This window comes from Polypterus senegalus, chromosome 10 (assembly GCF_016835505.1).
Source record: "Polypterus senegalus isolate Bchr_013 chromosome 10, ASM1683550v1, whole genome shotgun sequence".
NCBI classification, from domain to species: Eukaryota; Metazoa; Chordata; class Cladistia; order Polypteriformes; family Polypteridae; genus Polypterus; species Polypterus senegalus.
In genome coordinates this window covers 31,584,015-31,605,307 of record NC_053163.1, presented here as the reverse complement: position 1 = coordinate 31,605,307, position 21,293 = coordinate 31,584,015, and the positions used below count along the sequence as shown (strand labels likewise).

The following is a 21,293-nucleotide window of genomic DNA, read 5'->3' as shown; positions in this document are numbered from 1 at the left end:
GGTGCGGTCCCTTGGATGAGATGTAAAACCGAGGACCTGACTCTCTGCAGTCATAAGAGATCTCTGGGCATCCTTTGTCAAGAGTAGGCTGTATCCCCATCTCCAAGCTAAATTGCCTTCCATGGCCTAATCATTCTGGCCACCTAATCATCCTTTGTCTCTAAATTTTTCTCTCTCTCACACCACTTCACCATCTCATAGCTCATGTGTATTGAGTGTATTGCCACAAAAATGACTGCTGTAACATCATCAAGGTGGATTCTGCACATTAGTGGTGGCTGAATCGGCTCTTCACTCACTATGAAAAAAGTGCTCTATAAATGTAAGGAATTATTATTATTATTATTATACAGGTTGACCATTTGTGTGAAAATACCAATCTTCCAGATGACATTTGGTTAGAACAAAGTATTACATACATTTATAAGAAATTAGCAACATGTTCTACTGTGGCGCAGGTTTCTATGAAATAGGAACATCTGAATTCCTGGTCTGACAGACTGAGTATGCTATGTGAAAAAACAAAACAGACTAGCCTACAGTTTAAAACTTAATTTGTCAGTAAAGCATAAGTGAACTGCTTGGTGTGATCCTCCCCTATACAGTATGCGTGTTTCATTTCCTTTAGTGGATTAAATTAAATATGGACTGAAAAAATAAACACTTAAAAATGAGAACAAAATTAAATAACTTGCCCTAAAATAAAAGTTTTCACAGAAGCCGAAGATGACATTGATTTGGGCTAAAAAATGAAAATGATTGAAAAAGCAACTGAAACCAACACAGACACAGTTCCAAAATACAGTAAACCCTCGTTTATCACAGTTTATCCGTTCCAGACTCTACCGCAATAAATGAATTTCCGCAAAGTAGGATTCTTTAGTTATAAATCGAATATTTTCGCAGTTAGAGCATAGAAAACCTGTTTACGAACTTCTAAATATATTTTTTAACATTATTAGAGCACTCTAGATGTGAAATATCACCATTTAGTCAAAAATTTAAACTGTGCTCCATGACAAGACAGAGATGACAGTTTCGTCCCACAATTAAAAGAATGCAAACATATCTTCCTCTTCAAAGGAGTGTGCATCAGCAGCATAGAATGTCAGAGAGAGAGAGAAAAGGAAACAATCAAAAATCAATAGGGCCGTTCGGGCTTTTAAGTATGCGAAGCACCGCCAGACAAAGCAGCTGCAAGGAAGGGAGCAATGTGAAGATAGTCTTTCAGCATTTTTTAGAGGAGCATCCGTAACCTCTAGGCAAACAGCCCCTCTGCTCACACCCCCTCCGTAAGAAGCAAAGAATGTCAGAGAGAGTGAGAGAGACAGAGAAAAGCAAACAATCAAAAATCAATGCGTGCTGTTCGGTCTTTCAAGTATGCGAAGCACCGGGCGAGAAGCATATCGTATATCATTGAGGAGTTTTATTTAATATGTAATACGTGCTCTGATTGGGTAGCTTCTCAGCCATCCGCCAATAGCGTCCCTTGTATGAAATCAACTGGGCAAACAAACTGAGGAAGCATGTACCATAAATTAAAAGACACATTGTCTGCAGAAATCCGCGAACCAGCGGAAAATCCGTGATATATATTTAGATATGCTTACATTTAAAATCCGCGATGGAGTGAAGCCACGAAAGTCAAAGCGCGATATAGCAAGGGATTACTGTATAATTATATATCACTATATTCTCAGTGAATATTTTAAAATCTTAGTATTTTTATTCAAAATGACATTTATGTACCTTTTTCAGGTGAGGCCAACCCCTCTTTATATTCTCCTAAAGTAGGGAAAAAAGTATACAGTTTTGCTGCACATGAGCCAGTAGCTTGTGATATATACAGGGGGTCCTCTGGTTACAACATTTCGACCTACAATGTTTCGAGTTTACAACGCTCACTCCCATAAAAACTTTTAAAAAATTGAGACATGAGAAGGAATAAAAGGTTAGGATTTTTTTTTTTACACTCATTTTTTTCTGTTACCACAGTACAGTACATTTATGTCCTTTTCTTTTTTCTCAGGCTTAGATTTTGTGTTTTATGTTCTAGATTATTATTTTGCAAATGTGTTAAGATAGGTAAGTGACTTAGGCTAGAGTATGTTTCAACTTACACTAAAATTTGGGTTACATCACTGTTGTAGGAACGGAACTGTGTCGTAACCCAAGGACCCCCTGTATCTCAGATATACTAATTTAAACTTGCATATCATACCAGTGCAGTCACATTCATATTCTGAACACTCCCAATGTGTATTGCAATTTGAACACTTAAACCTGAACTGAAATTTCCTAAGACTCCAATCAACATCTTATTACTCTGAGCATCGCTACATAACATTATATTCACATATCATTTCTAAGAATGGCCACACTGTTGGTGTGTCAAAGAAATGGCAGGCAGCCTTTTCCTTTACAAATGTAAACTTAACAACAGTTTAGCACATTTCTGCATTTCAACTGAAAGAACTGGCTGGCACCTCGCTCTATATTAATTCAACTAGACAGGTCATGGAAGCCCAATCTGTACTTCATGTAAAGGTGAATTTCAAATACTTTGTTAACACAAGACGACAAATAATATTGGTACTGTGCTCCCCTAATAATTATAAGTTATTATAACCCATACATATATAATGCAAATATTGGTACTGTGCTCCCCTAATAATTATAAATTATTGTAATCCATACATACTGTATATAATGCAAAGTTGACTGAATCATTCACTCATCACCAAAAGACTACTACATGTTTAGAAATTTGGCAGGATGGTACAATTAAGTCAGTAGGTATTCACTAAGAAATAAACATTTCGATATATCAATAAATACTATCCCCCTACAGCAGATAAACTAAATGCCACAAAAAATATAAAAATGTCTTACGTATTGGATTGAAATTTGGTGACGTTACAGAAAAATAAAAAATTAGCAAACACATTTTTTATTAGTCAATATTTATTAATATTATGCTAATACTTTATCATGTACTTTATTTTTAATAAACACATGCAACATTTGTTTTCTTAATACAGAACACCAATTTAATATTCCCATGATTAGCATTTTCAAGAATTTAGGCATTACCTTTTCTATGTCATTATAAATGTACTTTAATACCTTCCTATTTATCACAACGCCAAAGGGTGGCAACATGTTGCCTTTTAGTGAAATGTGCAAGTAAGAATTGTGTAAATATGTATTTTCTGCTCGCTTAACATCCATCCTACAACTCAGCAAAATAACGGATAAAACAAAAATACTTCTTTGTGAAAACAACATGTTAAAGGTATTATTGCTTGTTGTGTGTCCTTTGTACTCAACTGTAAAGGTCGTCTGAAGGATTTTAAACTTCATTTGAATATATGCAAATGTATATTTTTTAATTTGAAATATTTCAAAATCAATTATGGTTTAGGCGTCAATCCTCTCTTTTACTATTTTAACTAATTTTGTGGGCACGAGTCTAAAGCAGGCAATTTCTTCATGTTATCAGATTTGTATACTAATTTCAGATGTTTTCATTTTTATTCTACAATAAATTATTTTATATTATTTTTTCAGTATTCTTAAAACCCTAATTGTTTGTCCATTTACGACTAAATCATAAATCAATGTAACTTACCAGTTTGACCCTGATGTTCCAAAGCAAGGGATTCATCTTCCTGATCTTCTAAACCTGATCACAGTTTAAGCACATATGCATTATCATTCGCATTTCAGTGTACATTATTAAAACTAAGCAGATAAATTGCATAAAACATGTAACAACACTTTAAATGAAAAAAGTAATTAGAAATTTGTCACAGTAACAAGCAAAAATAATTACAATTACACAAATCAATTTCATAAAAAGAGATTATTAGGCTGCAGGCAAATGCAAGGATGCTTGTCAAGGATCATAAAAGATGGCAGACTGTGAAATATTGTCAGAAGAACTGATGCTCAAATAGTCCTAAAGCTCCAGGGATACTCATGTAGCCTTTCAACATGGCTAAGATGCATGCTAAATCCATCTTGACTGCGACTTGCAGTGTACAACTAAGGTAGAGGCCCAGTTTATAAGGGTGGCAGAACTGGGAGCCATAATGTTTTGGGTATTATCATTAATACCATTTGTTTACCAGCAGGTCTCCTTGTCTTCACAGCAGCTGTCAACTACTCTGATGGTTATTGTTTTGCACCATATGACAGAGTACTGATTTTGCCTGACAGTTTTCATCTGTATAGTAGTTCATAATGATTTGTCAGTAGCACATTTGGTTTCAAGTATGAGCTTTGATGTGGCTAGCTGGGTTTTCAGCTCCTGTTATCTTCTCAGTAAAATGATCCACAATACATCAGGTGTCAGGAATTCTAGCTGGAATGTGATACTCTGGCTTAAGAGAATTAAGTGTATAAGGTGGTCCAGATCTAATTATGCAACTTTTAATGCAATGCAGGAAAACAATGCAAGACAAAAGAATTGTTCAAAATATCATGTAATAAACAAAAGCAGGGCAGGTGCTGCCATATATCGGCAACAAAATGAATTTTTTGTGAATTCTCTATGTAATAAAAGAAATAAGTTATAGCGTAATGAAAATTGCATAATTAGATCTGGACAGGGTACATTTAAAGTGTGAATTTCTCCAGCTGCCTGTCATGCCATTATGGAGTGGGCAGTTTGGGGCAAAAATTCAATATCAGAGTAAAATTAAAAATGTTGATGGTTTTGGTAGATAATGAATGAACTTACATATTTTTTTCAGACTGAAAACATTCTTAAAAAAAAAAAAATAACACATACACAGTCTATTGATCATTTGTGCACACAGATTCAAATGTTATCCACTGAAACATCTGTTAATGTTCTGCTACTCAAATAGATGAAATAACAGGTATTCGTCTCTCTCAATCTAGCAGAATTTCAGCTCTTTTCTCTCTCACTAACTTGCACCACCGCCAAGCAAAGACAGCACAAGGCATGACTTTTTCCTGTCCTATCTTCCTGACTGCATCAATTCATCAATTAGGTTGAACTGCACAACACTCTGATAATACTCTTAAAAGGGTAGGCACTGAGTGACAGGATCTCCCTCTGGAAACTTAACCAACAGTAGGTTTCTTTATATTTGTAAATTCTAGGACAGTTCACATTACTCACCTTATGAAATATTTTTCCCTCAATGAAGATAAAACCTGTGCTAGCAAATTTTGCTCTCAAACGTTCTACCATGTGGATGTGTAAATCTTCATACAACTTTAAATGTACTGTACAATACTGTTTAATTATAGCACTTTAAAATGAAATATTTCAGACTAGACTGATATACCTCCTTCAGGATAATCATCCAAATCGGACAAGTCTTCAAGAAGATCTACTGTAATACAAAAAAAGTTTAAAAACATTGACAAAAAATGAAATTTAGAATGAGAATATTTTAATAATGTCCACAACATTGTTATTTATTGAAGAATTTGCTTCATACATGGAGGCTATTTTCAAAGAAGAGGCTAACATGCAATCATTTACTTTAATGACATTTAATGAATCTTATTCTTTAGATAGCCCAGGATTCCTTCACAGTTAAATGATTAAAACAATTTGTTACTTTTATCAGCCTGATTTCCCAGGATTCTCGTAGAACAGGTTCACAGTAGGACAAAGCCTATTCCAGCTGAATCAGAAGCAAGACTGGGTGGAACACTAATTCATTGCAGGGTCAAACACTGATTCATGCATTTCATTCAACTTGTAACACAAATTCATTGGGCATTATATAAAAAGAAATACACTGGTGCTATAAAGCATATGGATCAACTTAGAATTTTCTCAGTTTCTGCAAACATATGACCTTAGACATGATCAGATTTTTACAGAAGTCCTAAAAGTAGATAAATACAGCTGACACAAAAGGCAAGACAAGTTTATTTATAGAGCAAAAAACAGGCACAAGGCTGTTTCCAAGTGCTTTACAAAGAAATTAAAATGTTAAAAAAAAATCTAAATGAAACAACAAAATTAATAAAAGACTAGGGGGATTTGCCCCATGCTCGCTTCGCTTGCCAACCCCCCCGGCCTGTACTACGCGCCAGCCATTTCGCACCTTTGCTGCTCGCATATGTGGATTTCACTTTCACCAAACAACAAATCTTTTAACTCTCATGGATATGCCTGTTCATTGGGAAGAAACACTTCCTTTGCCTGATGGCAACATGAATTAGACGATCTAGAAGTCTCCGCCTTAAATTTTAAATCCGAACAATATATTCAATCACTTTTCACTGTTCCATTATCTGACTGAGTAATAATTTCCATTTGTTTGCACAAATACGATCTTTACTATCATTTGTTTGAGACCTTTGAATTTTAGTACAGTGGAACCTCGGGTTGCAAGTAACTTGGTTTATGAGTGTTTTGCAAGACAAGCTACAAATTTTAATAAATTTTGATTTGATAAACGAGAGAGGTCTTGCAATACGAGTAGTATGGATACACTTTGTCTGCTGAGCATCATGTGATCACAACTGAGCTGATGGTTCTTCTCGCATGCGCGGGTGTGTGTGTCTCTCTCTGTGTGTGTGTGTGTGTGTGTCTTGCGTGCGTGTGTGTGAGTCTCATGCACGCACGCGTGTGTTTGTGTGTCTCGCTTGCGCACGTGTGTGAGTGTGTGTGTGTGTGTGTGTGTGTGTGTGTGTCTCTGCTACAGCGCTGGGAGACTGCGATTCCTTTGGGACGCTCTTCCGCGTGTCTTCCCGTTGGGTGGAATCCCACAAGACTTTAGAAACTCACTCACACCAGCCAGGATTCTTTTCAAAGGTAAAGTGCAGGTTAATTTGTTTTATGTATTTTTCCTTTATATTTTGTACTAGCAAAATACCCGCGCTTCGAAGTTATGAAAAAGAAAAGCAAACATTTTAAAAATAACGTAAGATGATTGTTAATGTAATTGTTTTGTTATTGATATGAGTGTTGTTGTCATATCTATCTATTTATATATTTATATATATCTGTATATATATCTGTATATATATATATATGTATATATATATATATATATATATATATATATATATATATATATATATATATATATATATATATATATATATATATAAAAATACCTAGATTGGCAGCGAGAAGAAAAAAAAGGAAAGATTTTAATAATAGCGTAACATGATTGACAATGTAATTGTTTTGTCATTGTCATGAGTGTTGCTGGCATATATAAATATATATATATATATATATGTATATATATATACACACACAGACACATATATAAACATATATATATATATATATATATATACACATCTATACACATATATATATATACACACTGTATATACACATATACATATCTACATATATACTGTATATACACATATATATATATACAAATCTACATATATATATCCATATATATATATATTAGGGTGGACTCGATTAAAAAATTAATCCAATTAATTAGAGGCTGTGTAAGAATTAATCTTGATTAATCGTATGTAATCGACACGTAAATTTGCCCCAAATCGCAAATGTTTTTTTTTAATTTAAAAGTGTTTTAGTGGGCGACAGAATCAAATAATAGACATGGACATGAATATTGTAAACTGAAGCTGTTTTAATTTCTGAAAAAAAGCCTTTAAACTGCATTTGAATTCAAAACAGAAACAAAAATATCATCCCTGGTTAAAATTGGGCAGACTTAAAAATAAAGTGGTAGTTTAAGTACTTTAAGTAGATTTTCAGAATAGTATTGTCTTTAAATAATAATAACCAAAATTTCAACATAAAGTGCAGTTTTCTTCTTAAAAAAATAAGTCAGAAACATAAAAGGTAATTTGACCAACTTAATCTTTAAACTCTGAGTAACATTAGCCAAAATTATTTTGTACATTAGGCTAAAACAGTGTGATCATTGAACATTTTGTAATTAGATGTAATTAGAATTACTAACGGTCACGGAAGTCCAATGATCCCCAGTAAGAGCCACAAAGTCCGCTTTCTGTAATGCATCTAATTTTGCTTGCTTTTCAGTGTGCACAAAACCATGCTTTTATCAAGGCTTCGCTCGGGTAGTCGAAATGATCAGTCGTAGGAACGCGCTTTATTCCGACTCTAACATTTTTGTAGCTGTGATGTGTGCATCAGTGTAATGGATGTACCAGGAAATCATGCATTGACAAAAGTTCCGTTTGCTTGGAATTGAAAGTGTGATTAAATGCGTTATTTTTAGCGCGTTATGGAGTACATGCATCGAAGCTTCTCAGCTGTGCTTGTGCTAATAAAGGGAAACATTTTAAAAATAGCGTAACATGATTCTGCGTTAACCTAATATTTTTCATACGTCCCAAACCAAGGAGATCGAAGGTAAAATGAATCGGTAGCGCGTACATACTCAGTGCATCCCCTCTCGGGAATCGAACCTCGAATGTCGGTTTAGAGGCTTAAGACTCTACAATTGCCACAGCGTGTGGCTTGTCTATGCGAGAGTATGTACTGTAGATCGGGGTATATATATACATTTATATATATACCCGCGTATCGCAGTGGAGAAGTAGAAGTTATGAAAAAGGGAACATTTTAAAAATAACGTAACATGATTGTCAATATACAGTAATTGTTTTGTGAGTGTTATTGAATGTTGCTGTCATCAAGGATTTGATTATCATTATTTGTTTCAATCAGGTCGTATTTGTAGATGTGTTGTGTTCAAGTTACATTCCGTGTTTGTCAATCGTTGTAAAGATAAGAGGTTTCATTCATCGATTAGTTTCTTACTGCATCAATAAACAGCTCGTCTTCCTCTTTATCTGAGATGTGACAAACTGCATGCACGGTTTTTTTACACTGTCTTCCTTTAGCGGACATTCACTTTTTCCACCGTGTGCTTTGTTTCCGCAGTAGCTGCACTTATGAATATGATTCTATGTATCAGACGCTTCATATTTTTTTGCTGCCTTCTCAATTGTGTAATTCGGTTTTGTTCAGCACTCTTTGGAACTGTTGCTTTTGTCTGTGCACTGCGTCAGTTCACGTGAGCTGCTTGGTGTTCTTGCATCGAAGGTTCCCAGCTGTGCTGGTGCCATCTCGTGTAATGTCAGCTAAGACCCGGCACTTAAAAGTTTCTCTCGCAGTTTCAATGAGTTTGTGCCAAACACCACCCTGACCATCTCATCTTCCTCTGCATAAGCACAGTCCTTCACACGTGAATATTTACCGGCAGTGTTTGTATTGGATTGCGCTGATGGGCGGCCTTATATGGGCAGGCACTAAATTACAAACGCTAGTGGCAGCCTGTCTATGAACTTAATTTAATATAAACTTACGGTTCACGCCGTGCTTTGTTTCCGCAGTAGCTGTACTTATGAATATGCTTGTATGCATCATTTGCTTCATAATGTTTTTCTGCCTTCTCAATTGTGAAATGGCGTTTTGTGCTCATCGCTGTTTGGAGTTCTTCCTTGTTCTCTACGTACTTACGTAGGAGGCGTGATGATGTCACACGAAACTCCGCCCCCACGGCCATCTCCAACTCAACTCCATTACATTATATGTAGAAAAATAGGTTCCAGTTATGACCCTTACGCGTAGAATTTCGAAATGAAACCTGCCCAACTTTTGTAAGTAAGCTGTGAGGAATAAGCCTGCCAAATTCCAGCCTTCTACCTACACGGGAAGTTGGAGAATTAGTGATGAGTCAGTGAGTGAGTGAGTGAGTGAGTGAGTGAGTGAGTGAGTGAGTGAGGGCTTTGCCTTTTATTAGTACAGATTAATCATTTTTATATGAATAGTTTTGGGTTGTGGAACGAATCATCTGAGTTTCCATTATTTCTTATGAGGAAATTTACTTTGATATACAAGAGCTTTGGACTGTGAGCACGTTTCCGGAACGAATTATGCTCGCAAACCAAGGTTCCACTGTACTTTCATTATCTCTAACCTGCTCTGCATGTGTATCTCGCTGACATTTTTTAATTCTTTACGACATTCTACTTTCTTATCTATTCTTTGTCTGTGGTTAAATCTCTTGGCACAATGTCTTGTCTCGGAGGAGGTGAAAGTATCTCTCTGAAAAAGTCACATATCGTCTCAGGCTAAAAAGTCTTTTCCCTGAATTTATTTTTATTATATTTGGCAGAAATAAATTAAAAGGCTAAATTAATATTACAGGTCAAGAAAAAATGAGGAGGAAAAAGTGCATTTTACACCATGACAGCCCACCTGCACACACTGCATTGGCAGTCAGTTATTGCTTTACACCTCTTGCATTCACCAAGTTTTGCTCCTTGTCACTTCTTTTTGTTAGTGAAATTAAAACTGAGACTAAAGGGAAGACTATTTGCTACCAGGGAAAAATAAAAATAAATCAATTTGCAGGAGGCTCTAGACAAGTTTACAAAAAATGAGAATAGGAACTGTGTCCTAGAATGGAAGAAGCACTGAGACAAGTGTATTGCATCTCAAGGGGAGTATTTTGACAGTGAAGGAAACTGCTGCGAGTTATCCCTCGTGTGAGAACATTTACGATAATACATTCATCTGAAGGGGAAATTACCATCAGGTGTTTCAAACAACAGGATGACATTCACATATGAGTGTGGGAGGCCCTGAAATGTTCAAAGAATTTAAATTAATATCTTCATTTGTGAAAGTGTGTCATTCCCCAATTAAAGGAAATTGTTGAAGACCTCATGTTTGGAGTCCACCGCCTGGCAAATTGTGTTCAAATGATGGAAATTCAGTACATTATTACACTTTCCAGAGGTGGTCAACCAACAAATGAGACTCCAAGAGCAAAGTGTGTAATATTCCAGAAGGTCATAAAGAACCTTTCATAACATCTGAGAATCTAAAAGCCTCTCTTGCATTGACTAATGCCATTGTTCAAGAGTCCATCATCAGAACACTGTACAAGCTGAACTAAGCTGAAGATCTGTCTCGCTCCCTCATTCATTGGTGTAGAAATCTGCCTTTAATTGAAACGCACAGCATTAGAGGAATGATGTCTTCCCTGTTTACATTTAATGTCGGATTTTCAGGAAGTAGTAATATTTTACCAAAAATATACACATTTTAACCATACAAATGGATATCAGACATGTGGATTATGCAACATAAGTCTTTTCTTTTTTCCATGGACTTGTTTGGCATTGTATAGTGTTGGTCACCTATCAAACCTATTGAGTTGATATTTAATTTCTCTATTGAGATGACATTAAGCATTTTTCTCAGCCACCACTACAAACTAAATGGGGTAACATTAAAAAAAATATATGTAATTATTGGGAAGTCCACAAACATCCCATAGTTAAAGCAGTTCTGCAAGGAGGAATGGGGTTAAATTCTTCCGAGCTTTTGTGCAGTGCTGATCAATAGTTGACAAAAACATTTAGTTCTAGGATCAAACTAGTTACTGAAAGCAAAGATTTAGATACATATTTGCGAGTAAGAAAAGTAACACTGGATCATTTTTATCAATAAATAAACAAACTAATATAATGTGTGTGTCATTTGTTTAATTTGGTTCTCTTTATTGAGTTTTAGGAATGAGAAAAAAATCTAAATGATTCACTTTCTAGCACCACATTACGAAGCCTAAAAAAAATTTAGGGAAGCTGAATTTGACAACAATTACACATTCCGCCACTGAAAAAATTTTCTGAAGCACGGTTGTAATGACAAATAAAAATCAACATGCAAGTAATGTGAAATACTGTCCCAATTCCAAAAAAAAATGTACAGTACATACAAAACAGGCAAGAGAAGGGAGCAAAACCAGAACATGTGAAGAAGAACTGCACACAGAAATTCCAATATCCATACAGTCAGGGAAATGGGCCAATATTCTTTTTATTCCAATAAAAATCTATGCTAGTAAAACAGTCTACTCTGTGAATCATCAAATGTTTGGACGATTTTAAATTTACTATATTTTTAATTACTTGCACCTCTTTACTACTAAATAACTAACTACAATGACTTACTGTTTCTCCTTCTGGATAATCAGACAAAGAGGTCATCTGGAGCTCTGAAACAGCCACACTAACCAATGTACCAACACACTGCTCACAATAATAACATTGTTAATTCTTTAACTTCAGTGAAGGTTACCTGATTGAGGCTGGTTATCTGTAAGCATGGTGTCTTGTCTCTCCTCTTCTACAGCAAAGCCTTCTTCTGGAATCTCGCTCACACAGTGGGCAGACAAAGATGTGCTGTGTTCTTTATCTAATGTTGGCAGTAGAGGGTCACAAACTGAAACCGGAGACCTACACAGAATCTGTGTCTGATCCAAAACAAGACGGGAGTGTTCACAATCAAATTCAGTCACCTCTGGCTTTTGATTGCTCTCTGGCACAGTAGAATCAGGTATTTCAGAGTGGACATGGGCTTGGCTACAAGAACTTTTACTAATATAGACAGATTTGACATCCTGAAGATAATCTCCTTGATAAGAGGTACCTGGCTGCACACTCTTTTCTTCAATAGGCTCTGTAGTTGGCCCACAAAATCCGCCTTCAACTCTAGATATGACTAGCCCTGAAGACTCCTGGATAACTTTGCAGAAATCATCTTCCAAGTGATCCAATGCACTGTGGGGGCCTGCATAGAGAAACTCATCCTCCTCTTTTTCTGTGTGAAACAAAAAGGATTCAGTCACATAAATCTTGAAAGCTTTTCAGTTGAAGATGATACTATACAAGTCAGCACAATAGTATACTCAGAAAACATATTCATCCACCCATCATCTTCTGAACCTACCATACTTCATATACTAGTGGGTCAGGAGAAGCCTGACTCTGTCCTATCAGTAACATACACAAGGAGAAACCAAACACTTTGGTATAATCTAGCCTAACACTTTGGATGGCAGCCCATCCTTACGCTCCATCATTGACATGTAAAAATAGAAAAAAACAACATCAATGCTAACAGAGCAGAGATAAAACACAGTATAAACAATAATACTGTAATCAAAAAACAAATATATGAGACTGCAAATACATGGAGTATCACTTGGTAGACATATGCAGTTCATCGAGACATAGCTCAAAAATAGATTAGCATTTAAATTAAAAAAATAAACTTTCCAAACACAAAATGCAGACATTAACAATCAAATTCATTTAAATTATTTAAAAAAAAAAAACAAAGTCACACTGACATAAATGGAAAAATTCTTTCTACGCTGTAAACTTCTAGTGCATTCGCACATTGACAGTAGCTGGAGGCTAACATAGCAAAATGGTATACACAGCCAACACTACTATAATGATATGGCTGTAAAATTATGTACAAGGGAAAAAAGAAATACACACTCATTTACATGCAAAGGAAAAAAATGACAGGAGAGTTTAAAAAACACACACACGTTGGTTCATCACATCCCACCCTTTCAGCAGTGAATGCAGCTGGGTGACTGTCACAAATCATCCCAGGAGACAAAAACGGGTGATAAAAAGTTTGAAAATACTTTGGATTGGATATCAAACATCTCACCTCTCCAAGACTTGAGAAGGTACCCCTAATGCAAAAGCATCCTGAAGCGACACTTTTGTGAAAGTGCTTATTTGATAGTTGGACTTCACACATTATACACTTCATATCAAAATTTTGTCTTTACTACTGAAATATGAAAAACATTTGTCTTTTAGGCATGCGTTCAACATTTCTTGCATTTCCCATCATCCTACACATACATAGAAATTCATGAAATGTATGTGTTCCAAATAACGGTACATTTACCCAATACAGCTCTCCAAACACCTCATTCCCAGTTAAACAAGGCATCAGCTGGAAGAACTTTTTGCCCTTCCTGCAGCGGTGGCGGGATGGTATAGCATGCTGCTTGTGTTAATCGACACATTTACAAAACTCTTAAAACAGATTCAATGGGATATTGGTGGTTGGCAGCATTGAATGTTGTAGCTGCGCAGACGTAGATTAGATAGATAGATAGATAGATAGATAGATAGATAGATAGATAGATAGATAGATAGATAGATAGATATATAGATAGATAGATAGATAGATAGATAGATAGATAGATAGATAGATAGATAGATAGATAGATAGATAGATATGAAAGGCACTATAAGATAGATAGATAGATAGATAGATAGATAGATAGATAGATAGATAGATAGATAAGGCACTATATGACAAGTGCTGCAGAAAGGCAAGCAGGCAGTGAGTGTACATTCACATGTGAAAGGCACTAAATACATGGATAGATAGGGAAGACACTTATATAATTGGTAGACAGAGAAGGCACTACATAACAGTATTAGCTATAATGAATGAAAGCATGAATTAATCAACAGAAATAACCGCGACTGACATTTTAAACTTAACGATTTACTTAAGAAAAAAAGAAAAAGAAAAATGCCCCAGCGCGCAGAAAGCAGATGCTGGCAGGCAGGCAGAGCGGCGAAGGTTAAAAAGAAAAAAAAATAACACTTTCTCCTCAGCGGGGAATCAAACTCGGGTCTCTGAGGCACGGCAAGCCTGCTGCGCTCTGAAACAGCAAATCTTAGCGATACGCCAAGGGAGCTGTTGTATCGTTCTTGAACCTTTTGTGGAAGTGTTTATTTGATCTTTGGAAATCAGGCTTCACACATTCAATAGTTTATGCCTACATTTTGTAACATTTATTACTAAAATATGAAAATGTTTCTGTTTTAACAAATTGTGTTTACACAGATTACTGTAGAAATGGTTCCAAATAACGATCTATTATTTCCACTCTAAAACTCCAGCAGTTCAGTCATTCCCAGATAATCAAACAAGGCATGAGCTGGGAAAACTTAGTGAATATTCTGCGATGGTGGGGGATGGAATAACCGGCTGCTTGCTGCTTGTCTTAATTGGCACATTTACAGGACAAAAGACGCTGGCGGAGAGGTGCAAATGGTTTTAAGGTGGACTGGATCTATGAGTTTTTTTCGTAGACTCTGGTAATTCTAGTGTTAATTACATCTACAGTGCATCCGGAAAGTATTCACAGCGCAACACTTTTTCCACATTTTGTTATGTTACAGCCTTATTTCAAAATGGATTCAATTCATTTTTTTCCTAAGAATTCTACACACAACACCACATAATCACAATGTGAAAAAAGTTTGTGTTTTTTGCAAATTTATTAAAAATAAAAAAACTGAGAAATCACATGTAATAAGTATTCACAGCCTTTGCTCAATACTTTGTCGATGCACCTTTGGCAGCAATTACAGCCTCAAGTCTTTTTGAATATGATGCCACAAGCTTGGCACACCTATCCTTGGCCAGTTTTGCCCATTCCTCTTTGCAGCACCTCTCAAGCTCCATCAGGTTGGATAGGAAGCGTCGGTGCACAGCCATTTTAAGATCTCTCCAGAGATGTTCAATCGGATTCAAATCTGGTCTCTGGCTGGGCCACTCAAGGACATTCACAGAGTTGTCCTGAAGCCACTCCTTTGATATCTTGGCTGTGTGCTTAGGGTTGTTGTCCTGCTGATAGATGAACCGTCCCCCAGTCTGAGGTCAAGAGCGCTCTGGAGCAGGTTTTCATCCAGGATGTCTCTGTACATCGCTGCAGTTGTCTTTCCTTTTATCCTGACTAGTCTCCCAGTTCCTGCCTCTGAAAAACATCCCCACAGCATGATGCTGCCACTACCATTCTTCACTGTAGGGATGGTGCCTGGTTTCCTCTAAACGTGACGCCTGGCATTCACACCAAAGAGTTCAATCTTTGTCTCATCAGACCAGAGAATTTTCTTTCTCATGGTCTGAGAGTCCTTCAGGTGCCTTTTGGCAAACTCCAGGCGGGCTGCCATGTGCCTTTTACTAAGGAGTGGCTTCCGTCTGGCCACTCTACCATACAGGTCTGACTGGTGGATTGCTGCAGAGATGGTTGTCCTTCTGAATGGTTCTTTTCTTTCCACAGAGGAGCTCTGACAGAGTGACCATTGGGTTCTTGGTCACCTCCCTGACTAAGGCCCTTCTCCCCCGATCACTCAGTTTAGATGGCCGGCCAGCTCTAGAAAGAATCCTGGTGGTTTCGAACTTCTTCCACTTATGGATGATGGAGGCCACTGTGCTCATTGGGACCTTCAAAGCAACAGAAAATTTTCTGTAACCTTCCCCAGATTTGTGCCTCGAGACAATCCTGTCTCGGACGTCTACAGACAATTCCTTTGACTTCATGCTTGGTTTGTGCTCTGACATGAACTGTCAACTGTGGGACCTTAAATAGACAGGTGTGTGCCTTTCCAAATCATGTCCAATCAACTGAATTTACCGCAGGTGGACTCCAATGAAGCTGCAGAAACATCTCAAGGATGATCAGGGGAAACAGGATGCACCTGAGCTCAATTTGCAGCTTCACAGCAAAGGCTGTGAATACGTATGTACATGTGCTTTCTCAATTTTTTTATTTTTAATAAATTGGCAAAAATCTCAAGTAAACTTTTTTTCATGTTGTCATTATGGGGTGTTGTGTGTAGAATTCTGAGGAAAAAATGAATTTAATCCATTTTGGAATAAGGCTGTAACATAACAAAATGTGGAAAAGGTGATGTGCTTTGAACACTTTCCGGATGCACTGTATGTTACATGGACTATCCAGTGGATTCTGGGTGGTATTTTGGCCTTGGGACCCCTGCAGATTTTGTTTTTTGACCAGCATTATTCCCCTAAGTGTTTGTTTTTCTTTTTGTCCTCTCCAGCCTCTAACAATAGTACTGGACTCATCTTTAAAGACTTAAAATTAAAATATATATTTGAACAAGACTTTTTCTGTATTTATATGCTTACTTTATACAATTATATATTCATTTATTTATACCTAATATTTTTGATATGTTGCTTATTCATTCTAATTTGTATCTATTTTTATACTTTTTCTTTAACATCCTGTAAAGCACTTTGAGCGACATCCTTTGCAGGAAAAGGTGCTATAGAAATAAACGTTGTTGGAACATACTGCCCATCTAATGAAGGCATTCACCAGACAGAAAAAGTAAAATTATGGACTGACCAAAACAGTCTTCTGATTTAAATCCTACAGAGAATGCATTGCACATGTTGAAGAGGAAGCTAAAATCAAAAAAAAGCCTTAAAAACAGGCACCAACTTAAAGAGGCTGCCGTAAACACCTAGCAAAACATGCCAAATAAAATTATAAACCGTCTGGTGATGACAATATGTCACAAATTTGGGAAGTTATTGTGTGTAAGGGGCATTTGATCAAATACCTACTTTAACTAAACTTTATTTTGCTTCAGGTTCTTTTGTCCAAATAGTTTTACTCAGCTGGAAATGGGGGAATAAACACATCAATTGACATTTTTCCCCCAATATTGTTCATGTGGCATGTAAAACACTGCAAAATGAAGGCTGACATTCTGTATTTTAGCATCATATTCATCTATTCACCCTAAATACACATTGTATGGATATATAACAAAAATAACCCATATCACCTGACTATTCCAGTATATTTGTTTTTCCCTGAATTTAAGGCAAGAACCGACTGAAAGACACCTGAGGAAATTAGGTGCAGGAATACGGCAATAAACACAAAACTTTTACGTTAACGGCTCACGCATACAACACTGTCTGGTAAAATGTAGATATAAAGAAAATGGACCTGAAATGTAAAATCACCCATCCATCCGTTTTTGTAGTAAACCCCCTTTTACCTGTCCGTGTGGCCACCGCTTCTGCAGGGTACGGAGTTTTCCGCTCCGCGCTCACGTCGCCCTGAATGTCGCTCAGCTGCCGTTTCAAATCCGCAATCTCTTTATTTCTCTCCGACATGTTGAACTGAAGAAACGCGAGTTTTTCCTCGACGTGATCCGTAAACTCGGTCACGATCACCTCCACCGCTGCCAGCATTTCCTCCTCGATGACAAACGCGAAGTGGCTTTCCATCTCGGATTCCGTCTTCACCAGACTCTCCTGAAGTTTCGCAGCTTGCGGAGGCAATCCGCCATCCAAGTAGTCGCAACATTTTGTGAATACGGCCCGCGATGCACTTCGTACCTCGCGCTCGATCGTGGTCGCGATTTGCTTCTTAAACGCGGAAGAAAACACTTCGCAGGCCATCTTTTGTCAGTTAAAACCGCGACAGCTGCCTCGCGTCTCCTTCCAGCCGCTTGACGGGCAGCAAAGGGGAAGATGGAGAAGTGTAACACCAGGAAGTGACGAACAACTACTTCCGATTCTTGTATCGCGTGACTTTTTAAAACTTTGTTCGAGCACTTTTTAAAAATCTTTATTGATGTGATCAGTACGGAAGCGTATTAGGGCCACGGTGAAAAAAAAAATACGGACACAGGGAAGGAAAAAAATCTAAATGGAAGTGTCGAGAATAAAGTCAGCATGTCGACTTTAATCTCGACGTAAATGTCGAGAATAAAGTGGAAATGTCGAGAATAAAGTTAGCATGTCGACTTTAATCTCGACATTTAGATTTTTTTTTTCTTCGCTGTGTCCGTATTTTTTTTTTCACCGTGGCCCTAATACGCTTCCGTAGGATCTGCAATGTACAGGTATCCGAAAAATACCGATTAACGAAATATAAGAACTAAAAACGCATATAAACCAACTTTGTACATGTATGTATGTATATATACACACATTCATACATAGGTGTATATTATATACGTTATATGAATGAATGTTAAGAAAGTAAAAGTGGCGATCAAATACTTACCTGGGCAGTCAGTCAATCTTCACGGACAGCTCAGTGCACGAACTGTTTAAGGTGTAAGCTTTAAGCACACTACTTATTGACTGAATGGCACTCAGCAAATCACTTAAACTACCTACCAAAAATTATACTTTAAAAATGTTCAAGCAATTATTTTATATTGCACCTAAAAATGACAGTCATTAGTTATGTTGCCCCAAAATTTCAGCATCCTGGGTTCAAATCCTCATTTAAAATATAAAAATTCTACATTTCAAACAGGTAAAGGACATTCCATTTTTGTTTGATTGTCACTATAAGTAAGGTGACCATCCGTCCCCGTTTTCCGGGGACAGTCCCCTTTTTCGGACAACTGTCCTTACTCAGAAACATGTCCCTGTTTTGTCCCCGGTTTCAGCTGGTTCACTTTTTTGAATATATCTCATCACCACGATAATTTGAACTCGCCGCGCGTGTGCGGTGTTTTGACGGCGGTTATGCTTTACCACATTCTGCAACTTTGGCGAGAAATCACGTGATAAGCTTTCGCTTTGTACTCTTTAGTGAATAGCCCCCAACCCCACATTTCCCCGGAATTGGCCCAAAAAAATTCTGGTCACCTTACTATAAGCAGTCAGTAGCATACCAGTAAAGAAAGGTCAGGTCAGGTCAGGTTGGGGAGTATGCACTTTTACAGCACGTTGCCACACCCACACATGACGAAACACCTCGCAATCTTCACTGGCAACCCCCTAGGCAGACACAAGGTCCAGTCCGACCCCTTGGAAGTAATCGTCTGTCTGCAGCAGCCAGGTCTTACATGGGCATCCCCTTGGCCTGGCCCAGCAGCTTGGGTCCTCAACAATAAAGAATCTGCAAGCTGGATCACCCTCGGGGAACCGTGCCACATGGCTCTAGTGCCATAACTGACGCTCATTCACAATGCAGGTAATATGCCTCAATCGGGACACTGTGAGCAACCACTTGTGTGACACAAAGTCAAACCAGCGATACCCAAGGATTCTTTGAAGAGACAAAGCCTCAGGGTGTCCCACAGGTCAGCTCGATCAACTAAGTTGAACACTTTCTGAAAATCGACAAAAGCTGCAGAGAAACTCTGCCGATATTCGTGTTTGTGCTCCATGAGAACCCTCAGTGCCAAGATGTGGTCGATGATAGACTTCTTAGGTGTAAAACCAGACTGCTCCTGTCGCTGGTGAGCAAGTGATCACAGATCCTATTGAGGATGACCCTAGCAAGGAGCTTACCCAACACCGAGAATAATGTTATAGCCCTGTAGTTGCCACAGTCCAGGTGATACCCATTCCCTTTCCAGTTAGGGACGACAAGTCCCCTTTTCCAGTCAGTTGAGGAGATGCCTATCCCCCAAATGGAAGCAAAGATTGCTTGCAATGCAAGAAGGACAGCCTTACTAACAGCTTGGAGAAGTTCACTCCAGATATCACAGATATCCTCGGAAGCCTCATCCCCAGAAGAGTCAAAACTGCTGGAAAGCCAAAGCGGTCAGACCTACTGGGGATTGAAACTGGTGTGGTGCTGAATTGTCGCCCACTGCACAGCAGTACTCGGGTCCCAATTTGAGGCAGTCCATCCAAGTAGGCGCATGGAACATCTTGTCTCTCTGCCATGAAGTTCATTTTCCTCTGTTGTTGGAGGAGCTTTGAAAACTCCACATTTCAGTGATGGTACTCCCTGAGGTGTGCAGACCTGTGACTGGCCAGATCTCTATAGGTGGGAACGCATTTTATTGGTCCAGTTGCTCTGATGGCTGTCATATTCAGGGAGTAGCTGTTGCTGTGGTGGATCGTCTCCTTTCAGTAAGCATATTATGAGACTCAGATTACGACACTCTCTGCGTGCCTCGTCTGTTGTCTCAGTGTATGAGGCTTTGTTACACTTCATCTACAGTTAGGTCCATAAATATTTGGACAGAAACAACTTTTTTTTTAATTTTGGTTCTGTACATTACCACAATGAATTTTAAATGAAACAACTCAGATGCAGTTGAAGTGCAGACTTTCAGCTTTAATTCAGTGGGCTGAACAAAATGGTTGCATAAAAATGTGAGGCAACTAAAGTATTTTTTAACACAATCCCTTCATTTCAGGGGTTTAAAAGTAATTGAACAAATTAAATAACTGGAAATAAAATGTTCATTTCTAATACTTGGTTGAAAACCCTTTGCTGGCAATGACAGCCTGAAGTCTTGACCTCATGGACATCACCAGATGCTGGGTTTCCTCCTTTTCAATGCTCTGCCAGGCCTTAACTGCAGCGGCTTTCAGTTGCTGTTTGTTTGTGGGCCTTTCTGTCCGAAGTTTAGTCTTCAACAAGTGAAAAGCAACCAAAGTCCAATCTAGCCTTTCTATTCTTGAGGCTTATGAGTGGCTTGCACCTTGCAGTGCACCCTCTGTATTTACTTTCATGCAGTCTTCTCTTTATGGTAGACGTGGATATCGATACGCCGACCCCCTGGAGAGTGTTGTTCACTTGTTTGGCTGTTTTGAAGGGGTTTCTCTTCACCATGGAAATGATTCTGTGATCATCCACCACTGTTGTCTTCCGTGGACGTCCAGGTCTTTTTGCGTTGATGAGTTCACC

The 21,293-nt window shown here is 37.8% G+C and overlaps 1 protein-coding gene across 3 annotated transcripts in view; it reads right to left on the bottom strand.

Moving 5' to 3' along the window:
• LOC120537030 (endothelial zinc finger protein induced by tumor necrosis factor alpha-like) overlaps positions 1–18,175 on the bottom strand; it is a 32,364-nt gene extending 14,189 nt beyond the window's left edge. Inside the window, exons 1-5 of one of the 3 annotated variants that reach the window (XM_039765633.1) lie at positions 17,680–18,175; positions 12,110–12,631; positions 5,322–5,369; positions 3,632–3,685; positions 1,750–1,785 (exon numbers count right to left, since the gene is read on the bottom strand). In XM_039765633.1, coding sequence (XP_039621567.1) covers positions 1,750–1,785; positions 3,632–3,685; positions 5,322–5,369; positions 12,110–12,631; positions 17,680–18,085 — 1,066 coding nt within the window. In that variant the 5' untranslated portion in view covers positions 18,086–18,175. The remainder of the gene's footprint in view (positions 1–1,749; positions 1,786–3,631; positions 3,686–5,321; positions 5,370–12,109; positions 12,632–17,679) is intronic. The other 2 variants (XM_039765631.1, XM_039765632.1) reach the window with 2 other exon arrangements.
• Between the last annotated feature and the right edge of the window lie 3,118 nt (positions 18,176–21,293).